Source organism: Callospermophilus lateralis, chromosome X (assembly GCF_048772815.1).
Source record: "Callospermophilus lateralis isolate mCalLat2 chromosome X, mCalLat2.hap1, whole genome shotgun sequence".
NCBI lineage: Eukaryota > Metazoa > Chordata > Mammalia > Rodentia > Sciuridae > Callospermophilus > Callospermophilus lateralis.
Genome location: NC_135325.1, coordinates 93,549 through 113,016, shown reverse-complemented (window position 1 = coordinate 113,016; position 19,468 = coordinate 93,549). Strand labels below are relative to the sequence as shown.

At 39.2% G+C, this 19,468-nt stretch overlaps 1 protein-coding gene across 2 annotated transcripts in view; it reads right to left on the bottom strand.

Moving 5' to 3' along the window:
- Wwc3 (WWC family member 3) overlaps nucleotides 1–19,468 on the bottom strand; it is a 107,946-nt gene that overhangs the window by 53,101 nt on the left and 35,377 nt on the right. For both annotated transcript variants that reach the window (XM_077107212.1, XM_077107213.1), the window contains exons 2-5: nucleotides 17,953–18,062; nucleotides 13,487–13,690; nucleotides 3,414–3,490; nucleotides 1,416–1,495 (exon numbers count right to left, since the gene is read on the bottom strand). In XM_077107212.1, coding sequence (XP_076963327.1) covers nucleotides 1,416–1,495; nucleotides 3,414–3,490; nucleotides 13,487–13,690; nucleotides 17,953–18,062 — 471 coding nt within the window. The remainder of the gene's footprint in view (nucleotides 1–1,415; nucleotides 1,496–3,413; nucleotides 3,491–13,486; nucleotides 13,691–17,952; nucleotides 18,063–19,468) is intronic.

Sequence of the window (19,468 nt, the reverse complement as noted above, 5' to 3'; positions counted from 1 at the left end):
GTAGCCATGTGGGTTCCTGCCTTTGATGAAGGCTGACTAGGTACAAGACCCTGGCACCACCCTCTGAACAATTTAGCACGGCGATCACTATTATGTATTCTGTGTTTATGATCCCCCACACTAGATTCTTATTTTGAAGCCCCACCCCCAATATGAAAGTATTTGAAGTGGGGCCAGTGGAAGGTAATTAGGCTTAGATGAGGTAATGAGGGTAGGATCCCAATGATGGCATTAGTGTCCTTGCAGAAAAAGGAAGAGAGATCCAGAGCTCTTTCTCTGAGCCATGTGAAGACACTGCAAAAAAGTGAACACCTGAAAGTCAGCAATGAGGCCTGTACTAGGAATGAAGTCTTGGACTTTCAGTCTCCAGAACTGTGAACAAATATCCATTGTTCAAGCCATGCAGTCAATAGTATTTTAATATAGCAACCTAAGTTAATCACCATTTACAAATAAGAAAAGTAGGCTCAGAAAGTGTGAAGCACATGTCCAATTTTAGCCAGTGAAGCCAGGCTCTGAGTCAAGAGAGCACTCTTAGTCAACAAGCCAATAATACTCTCTTAACAAAATTAATCCTTTCAGACCATCATAATAGCCATTATAAAACAACAATGTTTGTTCATTAAATTTGCTGATTTAATATAGCTCACTGATGGTAAGAAATTCACCTTGAAACTCTTGGTAGGGATAAAGTTCAAATTGTAAAGATGTGAACAGGAAGACTTGTAGACTGTCTGAGGGCTAGTTCTGTGATGATGGAAATCTATTGCCTATGCTACCCGATGAGTATCAACTAGCCCTGAGGTTCTCAACTGGGGGCACTTAGGAATATCTGCAGCCCTTTTCAATTGTCATAATGAGGGGTTGGGTGCTACTGGCAGCTATCAGGTAAAAGCCAGGGATGCTGTTCAACATCCTACAGTAACAGAATGACACTCACAAAGTGTGTTATCTGGTCCAAAATGTCACACTAGTGTCATGGTGGAAAAAAATGTGCACTAACCACATGTGACTACTGAGCACTTCAGACATGGCTACTGAGAATGAGAAACTAAATTCTAAATTTTTTACTTTAATTAATTTAAATTTTAGAATAAAAATTTTAAAAGAATAAAATTTAAACAACCCAAATTCAAATGCAAATGGTCATGTGTGCCTTGGAAAGGAGAACTATGAACATACAAATAATACATACAAATAAAGGTCTTCTTTTCTCAGTGTTCCCATTTAAAAGATTAAAGAATCTTTAAGAGACAGAGAGACTCTGATGTATAAGATTGGGAAAGAACAAGCATAAATAAAGGCATAAAAGCAAAGGTCATGAAATTTTGGGTACATATGTCCAGGAGCCCAATTAGTCAAGACAACAGGAAATCACAGGCAAATACTCTCATCTACACATGCAGGCAACTCACTCTTGCAGGGTCTCCACACCCTTTTCTTTGTACTGTAGTTCTTGCTTCATCTGGGTCAGCTCTCGTTTTAATCTGGAAAGCTAAAGACAAATTCCATTTTCAAAAACAAGCTGTGAAAAATGGTTTCTATAGTTATTATTTGCACTGTCATTTAAGTTTCTAATTCGCTTACAATTTCAAGGATCATCTATTCCCTCCATGAACTTCCATTTGCACACAGATAAAACCACCACCACTCTGGAAGAACCGCCTTGCTTAGACACCAAAATCCCCAGTTGCTGACAGTTCCCTACCCACGTGGGAAACCTGTATAACTATTTTCTTTTTTGAGGTAATAATTTCTATGTTACAATTAGCAAACTTGTAATAATTCATTATCCTTCCTTCTACTTACTAGACCTAGGAAACTTTTGTTTCTAAAAGGTGGGTCTCTACTACCTGAAACTCAACTGCCTGCTAGGCTTTTCTAAACAGATTCTGGACCGGCTCTAGGACTACATAAATCCCAGGAGTTAACCTGGAATTCTGTACTTTCACAAAGCTCTCAGGTATTTTTCTTAACTATGCTAAAATTTGAGATCCACTACCTAAAAGATATACCCTGGTTCAGAGAATGACAGACCAGGAGAAGGAGAGGCCTCAATGTGTCCCCTGTGCTTTTTCACACATGCAACAAAAGTGACCCCCTTCAGCCAGGCTTGGTGGCACATGCCTGTAATCCCAGCAACTCAGGAGGTTGAGGCAGGAGGATCGCGAGTTCAAAGCCAGTCTCAGATTAGTGAGGCACTTAGCAACTCAATGAGACCCTGACTGTAAATAAAATATTTAAAAGGGCTGGGGATGTGGCTCAGTGGTTCAGCACCCCTGGGTGCTAAATCCCTGTTACAAAAAAAAAAAAATGTCATCCTTTGTAGACAGCCAAGACAAAGGTCTGATGGGATAAAATGAGGTGACACTTGAAGCATCCAGGCATCACCAGGGAAGGAGCATCTGAACCCTTCTGGTCAAACACTGTGGCAGAATCCATCCCTCTAGGACTAGTCACCCAGTGGAGAACATTAGTTGCTGAGGCTGCTAAGGGACAAAGTCGGCACCTCTGTAGTCCAGAGAAGTAGCCTTATGAGACTGGGCCCTGATGTCACCATGTCTTCCCCAAAGCTGGTGAGTCCAGCCCCATGAAATACACAGGGATACAGGCTATCTTTTGTCAAGTGAGCTAAAGCTTCAAAATAAAACTTTTTTCCTTTTATTGGAAAAAGTGGCAAGTAAAACAACAACAACAACAAAACAATAATAAACCAAGAAATTAAAAATCTTACTAAAACATGTTAGATACACTGATAACCACAAAATGAACCATGATTAATAATTTTACATAAAAAAGCATGTAGTAGAACAAGTCTCATCAACAGATGAATGGATAAAGAAAATGTGGTATATGTACACAATGGAGCTCTACTCAGAAGAAGAATGAAAATGGATAGAACTGGAGAACATCATGCTAAGTGAAAAAAGACAAGACCAAAAAAAGAAAAAAAGAAAGAAAGAAGACAGACCCAGAAAGTCAAAGGCTGAATGTTTTCTTTCATAGTGGAAGCTGGAGATTAAAAAGGAATAAAATCAAGGGGATCTCATAAAAATAGAAGGGAGAAAAGTAGAGAAGCAGCAGGGGATAAAAGATGACAGAGGAAAGGAGGTGAAGAGAAAGAAGTGGGGAATATAGTTGACCAAATTATGCTATGTGCATGCATGAATATATCACAATAAATTCCAATTTTATATATAATAATGCACCAATTAAATAAATAAAAGGAAGACCAATACAGTAGAGGAAGGGGGTGAATGGAGGGAGGATGGAAGGGAAGGGGATACTAGGGATTAAAATGGAGAAAACTATGTTATATGCATTTATGAATATGTCAAAATAAACACCAAAATTTTTAAAAAGAGAAGAATGTGTATGGTGAATCTAGTTGTAAAAATACTAGTTTTACTCACCCTATCCCGACGACTTGCTATTTCGGCTTTAATTTGGTGTGGGTCATACTTTGTATTTGTTGAATATCCTGAGAAGGCTAAATAGAAGAAAAATATTTTATTTTACAATAGATCCTTAAAATAAATAAATCATCACAAGGAACATCTGATTACCATATTAAATAATTAATTCTAAATATCTGATTTAAGTGGGCACTGTTTCCTAAAGAATTAACATTGCACAACCTCAAATCCTGAGGTTTGATTTTTTTTCATCAAGATTTTCTTCATGATCCCATATAGGAAAATATACGGCTGCAGGAAAATCAAACCGTATTTATTTCTACTACAAATCTACTAGGGTTAAAAAACATACATACACAAGGGGAAACAAGAGGTGATTATGGCAAGGAAAGCTGTCCTATGTGCAGGTATAAGCAGTATGAACCCATTGTTCCTGTCTTTTCCAATATACATATATGGAAGTCACTGAAGGATAGAAGCAAAAGGTTAACTATGATTATTTTCTGTGGTTGCATTTTGATTTTGTATTCATTTTCTTCACATCCAGATGAATAATTTTTGACACATTAAAAATTTATAAAATAAAAAAGACAGATTTGTACTACGCCACTACTAGTACTACACTAGTCTGGCAAAGCAGAGGAAAGTTGCACCCCCAAGTTTTTGTTCCCAGAAACTTAAATGAGGCACTCATGGTTTTATTCTAGTTGCTTGTCATTGATGAATATTTAGCTTAAATATATCACATCACTCAATGCTTTCTTAAACAGTGCAGTGCACATGATTTAAATGCTTTTTACAGACACAGTGTCATTAGTATGAATAGCCAATACTCAGGGTGAATAAGCTCCACAGAGCTGTTTACAGGCTAAGTGCTCTCTGCCAATTCCTGTCGGCACAGAGAACTGCACTTCTTTTCTAGTACTCCAGTGGCCAGAGCAGCCAGTGGCTGTTTCTCATTTCTACCACTCCTTCCATCTCTCTGCATAGCTTTTTCTTGATGTTTCTGGCTCCTTTCTTTTGTTGTCTGAAACTACAGGCTTTTGTATTATGGCAATTCGACTTCTATTCTCTTCCTCAGCTCATCTGTCTTCATCTGTGAGTCATTCCCCACTAGTATTATCAGCCTCCTGGTTACTGTCCTTAATATCACCTGCTCAGAAAATCCATCAGCAGGGCCATAACCCCTTCTTTTACTTTTTTGGTTTGAGTACCAAAGGTTGACTGTCATACAGTTAACTTAGGTGCCTAGAACTATAACTTAGTTCAAAATTCTTTCCTTAATGACAAGAATTAATAAACGGGATGGCATCAAATTAAAAAGCTCTGCACAGCAAAGAAAACAATTAGTAATGTGAAGAGAACCCACAAAATGGGACAAAAGCTTTGCTAGCTACTCTTCCAACAAAGGATTAATATCTAGACTATATAAAGAACTCTAAAAATATAACACCAAAAAGTCAAACAACTCAACTAATGCATGGGAAAATTAATTAAACAGACAATTCTCAAAAGAAAAAATACAAATGACCAAGAAATATATGAAAAATATTCAACACTATTAGCAATTGGGAAATGCATATCAAAACTACATTAAAATTTCATCTCACACCAGTGAGAATAGCAGTCATCAAGAATACAAATACTAATAAACACTGGAAAGAATGTGGGGAGAAAAAGGAACACTTTTACATTGTTGGTGGGATTGTAAATTAGTAAAATCACTACAGAAATCAGTATGGAGGTTCCTAAAAGACTAGGCATGGAACTGTCATATGACCCAGCTATACCACTCCATAGTATTAGCCTAAAGAATTAAAGTCATCATACTACAGTGATACAAGCATACCTATGTTTACAAAAGCACAATTCACAATAGTCAAACTATGTAATCAGTCTAGGTTCCATCAGAGAATGAATGGATAAAGAAAATGTGGCATATATATACACAATGGAGTTTTATTCAGCCCTAAAGAAAAATGAAATTAGGTCATTTGTAGGAAAATGAATGGAACTTGAGACCATTATGTTAAGTGAAACAAGCCAAACTCAGAAGATCAGGGTTGTATATCTTCTCTCATATGTGGAAACTAGAAAAGAAAAGGGAAAGGAAAGGTGGAATGGTGGGGAATCTCATGAAAATCAAAGGGAGATCAGTAGAGGAAAGGGACTAGAAGGTAGGAAAGGAGAGGGGGAGTGCTGGGGAATGATATTGGTCAAATTATATTGTCATAGTGTGTACATGTATGAATATGTAACAACAAATTCCATGATTATGTACAACTATAACTTACCAACAAAGAATGTGGCAAGAGAAAAAAATCCTTTTCTGGCTTTATATTGGAAAGGATAGCTCAAAACCATCAAGTAGCTTACACAGCAAGATTATTTAAAACTTCAATTAGAACAACATCCAAAGTTAATTTGAGCAGTTCAGATCTCCCATTTTAAAAATGGTTCTATGGAAAATCTTCTATTCAAGCCCCATTTAGTCAGAACTTCAATCTGGATCTACTGGAAATAAATATCTGGAGAAGCTAAATGTTTGCCAGTTTTATCTCAAATGTTCTTATACTTAAAATTGTGATCTCTCAAGGACACAAAATAAAATATTTTTAAAACAAATTTCATGGGCTGGGGATGTAATTCAGTGGTACAGCACTTGCCTGGCATGTGTGAAGCCCTGGCTTCAAACCCCAGCACTGAAAAAAAATTGTTAGATGAGAACAGCTATTTTCAAATCCTATGACTTAAATATTGCCTGACTTATGGGTTTCATTTAAGATCAGTAATGAAAGCAATAACTCAAACAATGTGCCCTCAAGAGACAAAAAATTGTTTATAGAAAACCTTCACAGTAAAGTCCTGGGACTTAAATCTCCCAGACCTGAGCTTAAAGGCCCTCTACCCTGGAGGGAAGCAATATACAAATGAGGCTACAGATGGCTGCCTCCTCCTTTACATGTGTGTACAACTGGCCAACTTAATAGGAAGACAAATCCAATGGTTATCGCCTGGGATTTATCACATTAAGAGTAGAAAGTAACCCCACCACGGGATTTCAGCAAAGTTAACTTCAATGTTTAACATCAGTAACAATGACTGGAAATCATTACCACCAAAATTCTTCTGCATGCAATTTCATAGGGAGAATCAGTGGAGACTTGAAATACATAAAGGAGCATGTGGTTAGTACTGTTGGACATCAATGCAGCAGCCTTCCCCCCATTTCTCCTTCCTAATTAATAGAACTCCAATGTTAACAAGTAGCTACCTCTCCTCTAGGGGACTTGGTGCATACTCAGTCCTAGACATCAAATTTGATAAACCAAGAACACATGGAGCCATCAGATACAACAATGGAAAAACTCCACCCAGCCCCCAAAGGACTATTATGTGCTAATGAATTTCCATATTGTCCAGGACCATGAAAGTTAGTTTTCCATTACTTACAGCTAAAATCATCCCAAATGACAGATTTTACTTATACCATTCATATAACTTTACCTATGGTCTCTACAATTATGAAATCCCAGGTCTGAAACAAGGGAATAAGGCAACTCAAGTACCTAAGACCATGAATAACTTTTGTCTTCAAATACTAAGAATAGTTGTGAACACTGGCATAACTTTGAATAGTATAGTTCAATTTATAAATAAAAGCCTCAGTTTCTTAGATCCTCCCATAAGTCTAACAGAACCATTTTTAGAGTTTTAGGATTCCAGACCCCCTTTTTAACAGCATGCACTCTACAACATTTATAAAAAGTTCTTCCTCTGGTAAACATGTCTCTAATCTCAAGGTTTATGATAAAGACCAGACTGCCACCTTGGAACTTTCTTTTCTCTAGAGAGTTGAATATGCAGAGCTATTAAATAGCTTAAGGAGTCGGCTCTGGCATAAAATATTGCTTCAGATGATATAATAATAAGGTTATAGTTTAGCTGGACCACAGCAATTTAAATTATTATACCTTGCTATTTTAGAGGCCCTTTCACATTTATTTCACCTGTTTTCAAAAATCTTCATGAAAGGAAGATGATGATTATGCTTCCCCATTTTGTAGATTAAAAGACTGAATTTGTAATGACTTGATCTATACTATGCCATCATTCATAAAAGAATTTGTGTCTAGAACTCCTGGGGGATTATCTCTCAGTAAATACATGTACTCTACTACTGCCTCCAAGATTGAGGCTTGCAGACTAATATGTGGGGAAAATGCTGTATGATCCATTTTTCTCCTGCCTGCTCCAACATGCTCATGTGAAGGAAAACAAAAGTCTGAACAGATTGACTGTAGCCTTTATCCTAACTCAGACAGCAGATGAGAAATCCTTTAGCTAGGAGCGAGGGAAGATAGTTTTTGTGGGATAGGCTTGGAGCCTCGGAAAGAATGTTGGCAGGACTGATGGCTGATAAGGTCAAGCCTCACCACCACCTGACCCAAGAATCCAGGGTGAGTCAGCACCTTCTCACTGGAGATAAGGCTGACTCTTTCCCAGGCACCTAAAGATACTTTCAGTGTATTGCTCCTGGCAGTCAGGATAACAAAGTCGCATTCCTGCTGCTAGAAGGGACATACACAGTCAATCTAAACCAGTAGATCTTGACTCAGGAACCACCTGGGGAGCTTTAAAGAAACATGCAAAATATTGCCTCCCCCATCAAAGGCCAATTAAATAAATCTAGGGGCAGCATAGGGCCCAGGCCCTAATAGTTTTTAAAAGCCCTCCAGGAAATTTGAACTTGCAGCCAAGGTTGAGAACCACTGGTTCTGCAAAGGGACAGAAAATCAGTACATTTTGCTGTGGGCCATACAGTCTGTGTTGAATATTCAATTCTGCTTTTTTCACTGCCATAGACAACAAAAGAGTGAATGGGCATGGCTGTGTTCCAAGAAGACATTATTTGCAACACCTGCATTGGACAGGATTCAGCCAGCAGAACTAACATAGTCTGCAAACCTGTAGCTCAGATTATAATTCTACTCATGCAAGAATTTTTTCCAGGGCTGGGGATACAGCACAGTTGGTAGAGTGCTTGCCTCACATGCACAAGGCCTTGGATTCAATCCCCCGCACCACAAAAAATATATATATAAATAAGAATGTCTTCCAGAAGATCCTGAAAATCATCACATCATTTATCTGAATGCCAGATAAATGGCATATCTGGGTAGATGCCAGAGGTTTCTCAAGAATGAAGGAGTAACACTAGAAAAGGCTTCTGAGATAATGAATGCATTCTTCATTTAAAAAGAAGGCAGAGAGGTGAACACGTTGCAAAGAAAAATGGAAAAGAGAAATCTACAAAATAAAGCTGTAGAAAAATTATCAGGTGTGCCACTGAGAGAATGAGTCCATTGTGAACCAGTCTCATCCCAGTATTCTACAAAGCAGAAAATAGGACTGAGCACAAGGCAGTGAGCTCAGAGGCCCATAGAAATAGAGCTGGGATCTTGGTTCCTGGAGATTGTGCTCCAGCTAATCCAGCAAAGCATCTGAATTTGTTTTGGTCAGGAGCAAAAAAGGTCAAGGCTTGGATATTCTTAGATATCAGATGGCTCAACATTGACACAAAATCTTTCCTCTCCAATGAATGGAGTTTTTTTCTGGTGATTTCAATAGCTCAGGAGAAAATCTTTGAAGGGTATAAGTGAGATGCACTTCCTCTCCTCCACTCCTCCCCACACCCTTCTGCTCCAACATTAAAAATGGCTGTTTATCATTATTGCCTCATTCTCCCCTGTAATCAGCCATTAGGAATAAAGTGTGTTCCTAGCATTTAGTATATACCAACAGTGGGTACTTAATAAATACCTGTCAAAAAGTGAAGAAATAGCTGAGTGATCCTACATGGGCCATGAGAAAGTCAAGAAGTAGAAAGCGCTCTGCTTTCCTCTTGCCCCTTTATTGTTGTATAATTGCCATACAACCTGTCCATTTATAACCAGCCTTTATTTTCAGATAACTTGAAAGAGAAGTTAAGCATTCTAAAAACGCAATCAGCTCTTCTGAGCTGCCTTGTTTGTCTGGGAAATAGTACAGAGAACTGACAGCCATGAAAAAAACAGATCTGGATTCAAATTCAAGTTCTATCATTTACTGGGTATATAACCTTGAAGAGGTAATTTAGTCAATTGATTCAGTTTCCCAAGATGATAGCAGAGGCTACAATGTGGAAAACATAACAAAGCATATGAAACACTACCTTATTGAATATCGTTTTCTTCTACTTCAAGTTATTATCAATGAAGAAGTAACAAAGTAAATCCAGGTGATATATAGTTCCCAGTACCAGAGCAAGGAGTCACCTCCCTGCTTCAGGTGATCAACTGGCAGTGAAAGAGATGGAGAGGCTGTAAGATCCAGGTAGCCAACTGGAGCCAGATGTGCTGTGGTACAGCCACAGCAGCTACAAACGTGAGCCCATTACCTCTGACATGGCTGTGCAAGCCATCTGTTAAATCAGCAATTCAAACCAACAGGATCACTGTACTGAACTTTATCCTGTGGCCAGAAAGAATTCATTTGAGTCATGACTATCAGGGTTTTCCTCATTGTAATCAGTTGTTCAGGTTAAACAACAGACTAAAAGAGCCTAGTAGGAGCCCTAGGGACAGAGCAATTTGATAAACCACTTGGATTAACTCCTAGATTCCATTCATAGTTGACTTTTTCCCTGGTGAGCTAAGAGGCCCCAGGAAGCGCCACTGGCATCTCTAGCCCTTTCATGAAAACAGACAGGCCTAATTCTGGCCTCCAAGGCAACCTATTCACATGGAGAAGGGACTCTGTCTACACCAAGACTTCACAGGTCAGCCAATGGAAACTGATGGGTATATTCAATTCTCAACACTGCAGAACTGTCAGTTTCCTCTACTAAAGAAGCAGACGTCACTTCAAAGACAGTGACTTGAGAAAGATAGCGTCTTGAGTATTTTTACTGAGCATTAATAAAATTCTGTGGGGTACAGGAAGGAATGCAATTAAGTGTAATTCCTTATTTGCCCAAACATCAAGAGCATAAAAAGGTGATGGAAATACAAAAACCAATCTTTCTGAATATCCCAGATCCATAGGACTCTAAGTACTGAATAACCTTACTCCACAGGCTCAACACTGCATTGGGTTTCCCTACCTCCACCTTCAGAGTAGCTGCTCTAAGGTTCCCCTATATCTATCCCTTCAAAGGTGTACAGTACAGAAATTTTTGCTTGGTTAGTCTCTGACCACAATGGAATTAGATTAGAAATCAATAACAACATGTTATCTTTTAAAATTCTCATCAACTTACTTTTTAAAATATAAATATACATATATATTTTTAGTTGTGGATGAACTTTTATTTTTATGTATTTATTTCTTAAATCCAGTGCCTCACACATACGAGGCAGGTGCTCTAACACTGAACCACAACTCAAGCCCCCAACAACTTACTTTTAAAGAACCCATGGGTCAAAATCTAAATCACATAGAAATGAAAACATATTTTGAAAGGAATAAAAATTTTAAAATATAGTAATGCATGGGATGAATTAAAGAGAGCTTCAAGAATTTGCACCTTTAAAGGCTATGTGAAAGACTAAGGTCTAAATTCAGTGATCTAAGTTTCCACTTTAGGAAGCCAGAAAGGGAAGAACAAATTAAAGATAAACTAAGTAGAAAGAAGGAAATAAAAAATAATAAAAATCAATAGAAAAAAGACAAGAGGCAGAGGGGGAAAGAAAACCAAAAGCCAGTTCATTGTAAAGATAAATAAAATTGACAAAAGTTTAGTTACACTCATAATAAAGGAAAAGAAGACAGACATTATTAATATCAGGCATGAAAGAGGGGACACACTTTGTATCCTACAGAGAGTCAAAGGATAACAAGGGGAGACTACAAACAATACAGACTTGACAGCTCACATCATAGTTTGACAAACTCCCTATGGGCCAAATCTGGCTTATTACCTGTATTTATACTTTAATTGGAACACAGCCAGACACATTCATTTACATGTTGTCTCTGAGTGCTTTTTCCCAATAACAAAAGTATTGAGTAGTGGGGACTAAGATCCAGTAGCCCACAAAGTATAAAATAGTCACTACTGACTCTTTATAGAAAAGTTTGCTGAGTTTAAGATTAGATAAAAAGAACAAAACCTTTGGAACATACAAATACCAAAACTGATTCAAGAGGAAAAAATTTTAAAAAACAACCCTATATCTATCAAAGGTATTGGACTCTATAGTTAAAAACATTACCACAAAAAACTCCAAGCCTTTGTGGCTTTTCTGATACATTCTATCAAACAGTTGAGAAAGCATTAATATTAATCCCATATAAATTCTTACAGTAAATTGAAGAGAAAACTTCTCAATTTATTCTATGAAGCCAGCATTACCCCAATATGATAATCAGAGAAAGGCATTACATGAAAACTATGGAGAGAAGAAACCAGTCCATAAAATTCTGCACTGAGCTGACCTATCACCTTTTCATGGAAAGTTTAAAAAAAAAAAAGCTTGCATGTACTGGGGTCCTAATTAGAATGAGATATATTATTAAAAAACTGCTTGTGTAACTATATAAAAATGGATTCTATTGTCATATATAACTAAAAAGAATCAATAAAAAACTTTCATGAACCAATATCTGAAGACCAGAAGATAAGGTGACTTTGAAGCAACACATCATTATACCTGAGTTGCCTCCATTCCCTCAAGGCACATGGTAAGAAAGACATCTTACATTCCTATTACAGAGGCAAAACCTCGCCACTGTCCACAGTTTCTATGCTTCTTTCACCTTTGACAGTAGTGCAATAAAAAGGGCACAAGACATGTGGCCCCTTGGCGTTTATTCCATTCTGACTTGCAACACAGAATATAGCTATGATCACATCTTTTATGTTCAAAGCTTGGTCACCAGAGCCAAATACCTGATAACATGATAATAATGTCACACATAGATACTCCTGTGTGTCACTAGACTTAGGTTTTGATAAAATAAAACTTAGTGGTACTAACTTCATATATTCTCTCCAAGCTCAATGGACCCCAAGACATGGTAGCCATGCATGCCTGCAGTGGACTATTGAGTGTGACAATTCTGTTGGGAAGGGATTAGCTTGAGCAGTTACCATCAGTTAAAAAAAAAAAAAAAAAGGATTTGGCTTCTGAGACCAGACCTGGTTCCTTCCATCCCTGAGCACCCACTAAGCACTAATGAATGGGAGCTCATCTCTGGTAGCCTCTGAAACTAAGGAAGCGTTCCCCTGAAGAAGAGTAGGGTCCAGCTGGGGATATAGCTCAGTTGGTAGAGTGCTTGCCTTTTGTACACAAGGCCCTGGGTTCAATCCCCAGCACCACCAAAAAAGGGGGGGGGAAGCATGAACAGTAGATACAGCCATTTACTTGGGGGTCAGATTTCTCTGATTCTTTGGGTTAGACTGGGTTCCTTCTCCTTCGGTGTACTGCCCAATAAAGACTAAAGCCCAGGAAAGGCCTCCACAGACAGACAGGAGCTGAGCATGCCTGCAGACTCCCAAATCTTCCTACCCAGGAATAAGGGAATCATTCCCCAAGAGGTCACTCCAGACAAGCAATATTAAGTTGCAATATTTGAACCAATATCTGAAGACCAGGAGAAGTATGGAATGAAAACATATTGGAAGCAACATATCATTATACCTGAGTTGCCTCCATTCCCTCAAGGCACATAGTAAGATAGCTATTAAGTGCACTGGTCTCTGAGTGAAGTGTCTTCAAAACTGACAATCATGAGACAAGAGGTTGTCTCATAGCATGACCTGAAATTTTGTTAGCTCATTTATTTTTCACTTTTCCCACCTGAATGTAGCTTCATGAGGAGAGGGACCTTTCCTTTCTTAATCACCACCATATTTTAACATCTGAGCACAAAGTGAGTATTTGATAAATATCCATTAGCTAATAGTATGAGATTGGAGCCTTTACAAAGCCATCTTGCCCGAGTAAAGTTGGTTGTTTGCAGATAACTTAGCAGGGAGATGGCTTTTAAAGTCACATGCATTCAGTAAAGGGAACAAGTCAACTCACAGCTAGCATACGAGCGGCTGTCGTCCTCACACAGTTTGTGCAGTTGCTGGTATTCCTCCTGGGCCAGCTCGAACCGCTGTTGCTTGATCTGGTATATTTCTTTCTTGGCATTGAGAGCCTCCTGGGCTACAATTAAATACTCCTTCAACATCCGTTCCTGCTCTCGCCTCCACTGTTCTCTTGGATCCTCAATCTGGGTAAGCTCTAAAAGGAAGATGATAAGGAAATGAGTGTCTTGAAGGTAACATCTGTAGGTTGACCAACAGTCATGCATTATGCTACTAGTCAATATGAAAATTAACTAATTATCAGGATGAACATTGTGAAAGGTTTCACATCATAAACCTTTCTGAAGTTTGGAACACCTTCTACTTATATTTCCAAAGTTCAGACAAAAAGAAAACTCTACAGATATGAAATAGTTCACTGGAGGAGGAAAGACAAGAGGATCCTTTCATCAATAAAGACCATACTTTAAATAAGTATGCATCCAAATGAGTTCAAAACTGTTAATGGATATTTGTATAATGGATAATTACAATGTTCTTCTCACTGACTTCTTCACCATGAGATATGAAAAAGTCAGTGAGAAGAGCATTCTTCACATGGGATGTGTAAAAACACTACTGTCCCCTGCTTGACTTGCTACTCTTTTCCTTTTCTCATTCCCCTCCCATGCACAATTCCCCACATTTCCCACTCTGCAGGCTCTTGAAAGGGCCCACATCTACCTCTGGCTCCAACTCCTATCTTGAGCTCCAGTTTTTTATTCCCAGCTGCCTCCTAGATGCATCTCCTTCTTGTCAGACCCATAGTAATTCTGAGCCAGTCATCTGAAGCACAACTTGTTCTCACACACTGCCCTTTCACTACCAGAAGCAAAACCAAACTAAACAACTCACACCATGCACTGCTTCCCTCTCTCGATGAGCAGTATCTGGATCTATCTACTTAGCCAACCTGGGAATCCAAGCTGAGTATCATCCTCAAAGAACTCGTGCTCTTCTCCCCCCACCCCCCAGAATACTCTAAGGATTATCAAGAAGTGGTGATTCCTACTGCTGAATACAATAATGACTGACTATATGTCCTTTTCTCTGTCTCCCCTTACTTCAATCAGGGCCTCACAATCTTCCCCCATAGTCACTCAGCTTCTTGTCTCATGCCAACAAAGCCCATCCTCAGTGCACTTACCCACATTACCTTCCTAACTGCTGCAACCCTCTTTCATACGTACCTCTTCTAAAGCACAAAATCCAGTATCCACAGCATGAGTCCCAAAACTCGTTTTCCAGCTTCATCTCTATTTTGTGTCCTTTTCCTCACAAACAACCTCTGTACAGATAACTTTTCCAAAATCACCAGATGTGCCCATTGGTGCCTGTGTTTATGCTGCTTCTGTCCTCTCTGCTCACCAGGGCAGCCTACCACCTTCCAAGACTCATTGCAAAGGCCTTCTTTTTGAAGCCTTCTCTGGCTCTCCTGGTCTGTGTCTCTCCTCTGCACAATTGACAATGCCATTCTAACCACCTATACCAGTTGGCACATACTTATTTCTATATTTTCTGCTTCACAGGTAAATTATGAACCCTGGACAGCAAAGGTTCTGCCTTAGACTTTATATCCCCAGGATCTTCTCTCAATTTAGAGAGTGGAAAGATATTAGGTCATAAAACGGAATGAAGTACTGACATGTGCTACAAAATAGAGAAATCTTGAAAGCATCATGCTAAGTGAGAGAAGTCAGACACAAAAAGCCATACAGATGATTCCATAGATATGAAATGTCTAGAATGTACAAATTCACAAGGACAGAAAGCAGAAACAGCTAGCAGAGACTAGGGGAGAGGGTAATACAGAATGACTGATTAATGAGGATAGCTTTCCCGTTGGGCTAATGAAAGTGTTTTGGAACTAGCAGAGATACAGTTGCATAATATTATGAATGCACTAAATGTTATTGAACTGTTCGCTTTAAAATGTTCATTTTGTGACCTGTGAATTTCACCTCAAAGTGGTTAGTAAGGTAAATTTTATGCTATTCTTGTTTTCCCACCCACACAAGTGTGCTTGCTAAATGTTCCAAAGCAGGTTCTCTTGAAAACATTATCCCCATCCACCTTCCTACCTATACCCCTAATCAACCCTTTACACTGCCACCCCAGGCTCTTAGAAAGCCTCTCTAGGCCTTGAAAGCTTATATGGGTAAAGATAAAACAAAGCAAAAAAACAAAAAACAAAAATCAGAGTCTGGCTTTAGCCCCAGAGTTCAGATTCAATGGGACTGGGGTGGGGCAGAATCAGTACTTTCGTAATTGCCGGGATGTTCCTGATGTTTATTCAGCTGCATGACACCCTGAAGCCAGCCAATGGCATTGTTCACAGTGTTCCAGTGCCCTGGAGGGTCTCAGGAATCTTAAGGGTATCAACCCATAGCCTCTCTGGTCCCTCACCCCACCTGCATAGTTCAAATGTTAATATTTGATTCCTTAGATCTTTGCTTTAAAGAGTTTTAAACCTGTGTCATCAAGAGTTGGGTCCAGATGAAGGAGGTGATGTGACCCCAGAGCTGCTTTCATGCTCACTTACTACCCCCCACATGCTAGGTCATCCTTTATGTTCCTAGTGGCTGGAAGAAAGTCCTTGGTGGCTATTTTCTTTTAGGGTTCATGGCTACTTTTAGAGTGTCAATCTTTGAGGGTGAAGAATGGGTCTTACTTTCTTAGGTGCCCAGGGCCTAAAGAGAGTGGGCAGTTCAAAGGTGCTCTATAAACGCTTGCTGTGATTCAGTGAGTGAGCGGGCAAGGAATGTCATGGTAAACAAGGGGCGCTGGTGGATAAGTGCTGAGTTTATAAGAAAGACAGGCCAGAACAGGTCCTAGGCCACAAGAGCAGCAGGCAGACTTTCTGGAAATGTTGTATAAGGCAAATGTCTATACCATTTGGAGAGCATCTATACTTACTTAGGCCCAGGAAGGAGAAAGCCTGGTGGTACAGCCATACTGCCCAGTCCCATAGCATAGTAGTTTCACAGAATGAGAGGGTTTTGGCTGTCAGGAACTGCCTCTTACTCTATCAGCTGAGAGGGCCACCCAAGATAGCCATATTCACCCAAACACATAGCCATGAGGTGGCAAGCCAACTGAGTGCCACTGGAAGAACAGTCTTCAGCTGGGGCCTCTCAACTTCTCTTCTTCCAGGTACCTCACTCTATCCAATGAGTGGCAGATCCATCTAGAAACTCTCCTGCCACTTGGATACCTGCATGGGAGGCCAGTGGGGCCAGGACAATATTTATTTTCTGTTTCCAATCATCACTGGCCAGTTTTTGAATAATGGCTACAATTGTACAAAGCTTAGTGCCAGGAATTGGAAAGCCCACTGCCTGACAATGTCATTCAGTATCTGAGACAAGAAGGCTCACAACCTTGAAACATCATGGGCAATTCAAAACTCAGGAATCAACCCCAAAGAAATCAGCCCAGGTTAATCATACTAAGGGAACATGAGGTACCACAGGACTGGAGAGGGAAAGAATATCAAAATCCACCATGCATCTTCAGACCCACACTTAATAAACTGAAATAAAAAGGCAAGGGAAAGCCATGCTTCATGTCCCCTTCATGTCCCCTTCATGTCCCCAGTAGTAATATGACAATGACAGAAACACTGAAGGGAGCTAGAATGAAAATGGGAGTGAGAAATGGAACCCTAGTTGGGATCGGTTCTAGAAAGGCTAATGAAGAAGCAGAAAGCCAAGAGTGAGGGTGGAGAATGGATGTAGAATGACATGGAGCCTCTGTATCAAGGTTTCCCTTCTTTGGCACTATTCCCTCTGTTGGGAGACCATCCTGTGCACTGTAGGATGTTTAGCAGCACTCCTGGTCTCCACCCACTAAATGCCAGCAGCACCTCTGTTAGGCACAACTATTGTGAATGTCTCTAGGTACTGCCAAATGTCCCCAGGGGACAAAGATCACCCCAGGCTGAGAACCACTGCTCCAAATAGTTCTACAAAAGACACTGGCAAGATCAAAGACATGTCACCTTTACACCATTTTCTCCTTTCACACATGAAGATCAAAAGGTTTGGTGTGTTAAAGCAACCACTTGGGCACTTGCTGTTCCAGGAACTTGTTAAATTCTACTTTGCAATAAACCTTTCCATTATGAGAGGTATTTCTGATTCCAGATTGCCTGGGAAATTTATTACTTATACTAAATATTAAAACCCTGCATTAAACTTATTACATTCAGTCCTCAGCAAGACGTAACACATAGCTAACTGCTTCATGCACTGAGCACTCTGTTAATGAAAACTTCACATTATATTTATAAAATCCATTCCACATTGCATCAGATGGTAATGATTGTTTTGCTTTACAAAACAACATTTTAGCATTTTTTGAGATTCAACCTGAACAATCATTTACATGCAATGATGGCAAGTGTGGCACTCTACTTACTATTTATGTGGTCCATATAATAAATTCCAATTTGTTTATCATATACAGTTTCCCATCCTAAAGGAAGTTCGTCCCCAACACAATCGGCAAAGGTCAATGGCTTTGTTATCCTGCAAAATAAAATTATGAAAACAAATTTGAAAGTCGGGTTAGTTTTGTATAGCTCTGCTGATTCTAGAATTAGTTTTAGAACAAAATTATACATTATCTTATCTAATTGACTGCTTTTGCCACAACTATTTGGTTGGAAAATAAATTCACCAGCTTTGCGTAAATAACAATGTTAGTAACACTTATAATTAAAAGCATTACTATCTCAAAGTGCACTTTAAATACCAGCAAAAACAGATATTGACAGTTACCAACAAAACAGGTAAAACAAGCATCTTCTTCCACACAGTCTATTAATGAGGCCATGACAATGGAATGTGACTCTTCCAGAATTGGAGAGCACCCATGCTCTGCTCTCACTCCGTGAGAAATGCTCTCTCTTACAACTTTCAGTTTCCATCCAGCACACATGAACACCAACTTAAACCTATGCACAATGCACTTGCAGCATTTTCACTACCCATGGTCATAAGTTAATGAACCAATATCAACCATCAAGCAAATGCAGAAAGTCAAACAAGGTAACAGTACAATGAGATGCCTTCTGAGTGCTTCCTGCACTATAAGAATCAGAAATTTCAAAGGATCGTTTTTTGTTTTTCTAGAGAAAAAACAGCAAAAGCACATTGTCTACAAACTTCTCTTCTTGAGGGAAATCTGATTAAGGAAACCTGGGCTTGACAAGAGAGAAAGTAAATTGTTTTTCATGGATTTCTTTGGGCAGAGCTTCCCCCTCCCCCACTGCCTTGATCATGTTGATTGACAAGATGGTTTTAGGGCAGCAGCTGTTGTATAAAACGGGACACACCTATAATTGTCTGAGTCTGGGCAGCTATCTCTTTGGTTGTCTCTATAAATGCACACTGACTGGTATGCATGGGAATCCGATAACCTAAATTTCACAAGCTCAACCCTCCCACTTCTTCTGTTCAAGTCCCTGGCCCCGGGAAAGTGAGACATCACACCCACAGCCAGGCCTCACAAACTGAATTTCGAATATATGATTTTCCCAAACTGGTTGGACCACAAGGCTATTTCTCCCAGTAGCACTGAGAAATTGATAAATATTATCAGAACAACTCTGATTTTGATCTTCATTTAATTTTAGTTTTAAATATATGATTTTAAGAAGTTAATATCAATATAAAAACAGAAGTATCCAGAAGGGAAAATTGACTATATACATCCTCCCATATATGATACACTCAAAAAAACACATCACAAGATAAACTACTGCATACTCTGTCTTATCCCTTGACACTGACATCTGTAGCAGGATTCCCTTACCGATTGGGATGGTGAGATGGTGGTGTGGTTCCAAGCCAAGCAAGTAGCAGCAGAGTGTTGTACATGAATAAAGTCCTAAATTGGACCAAATCACAGCAAAAATAATCCTACCTTAACT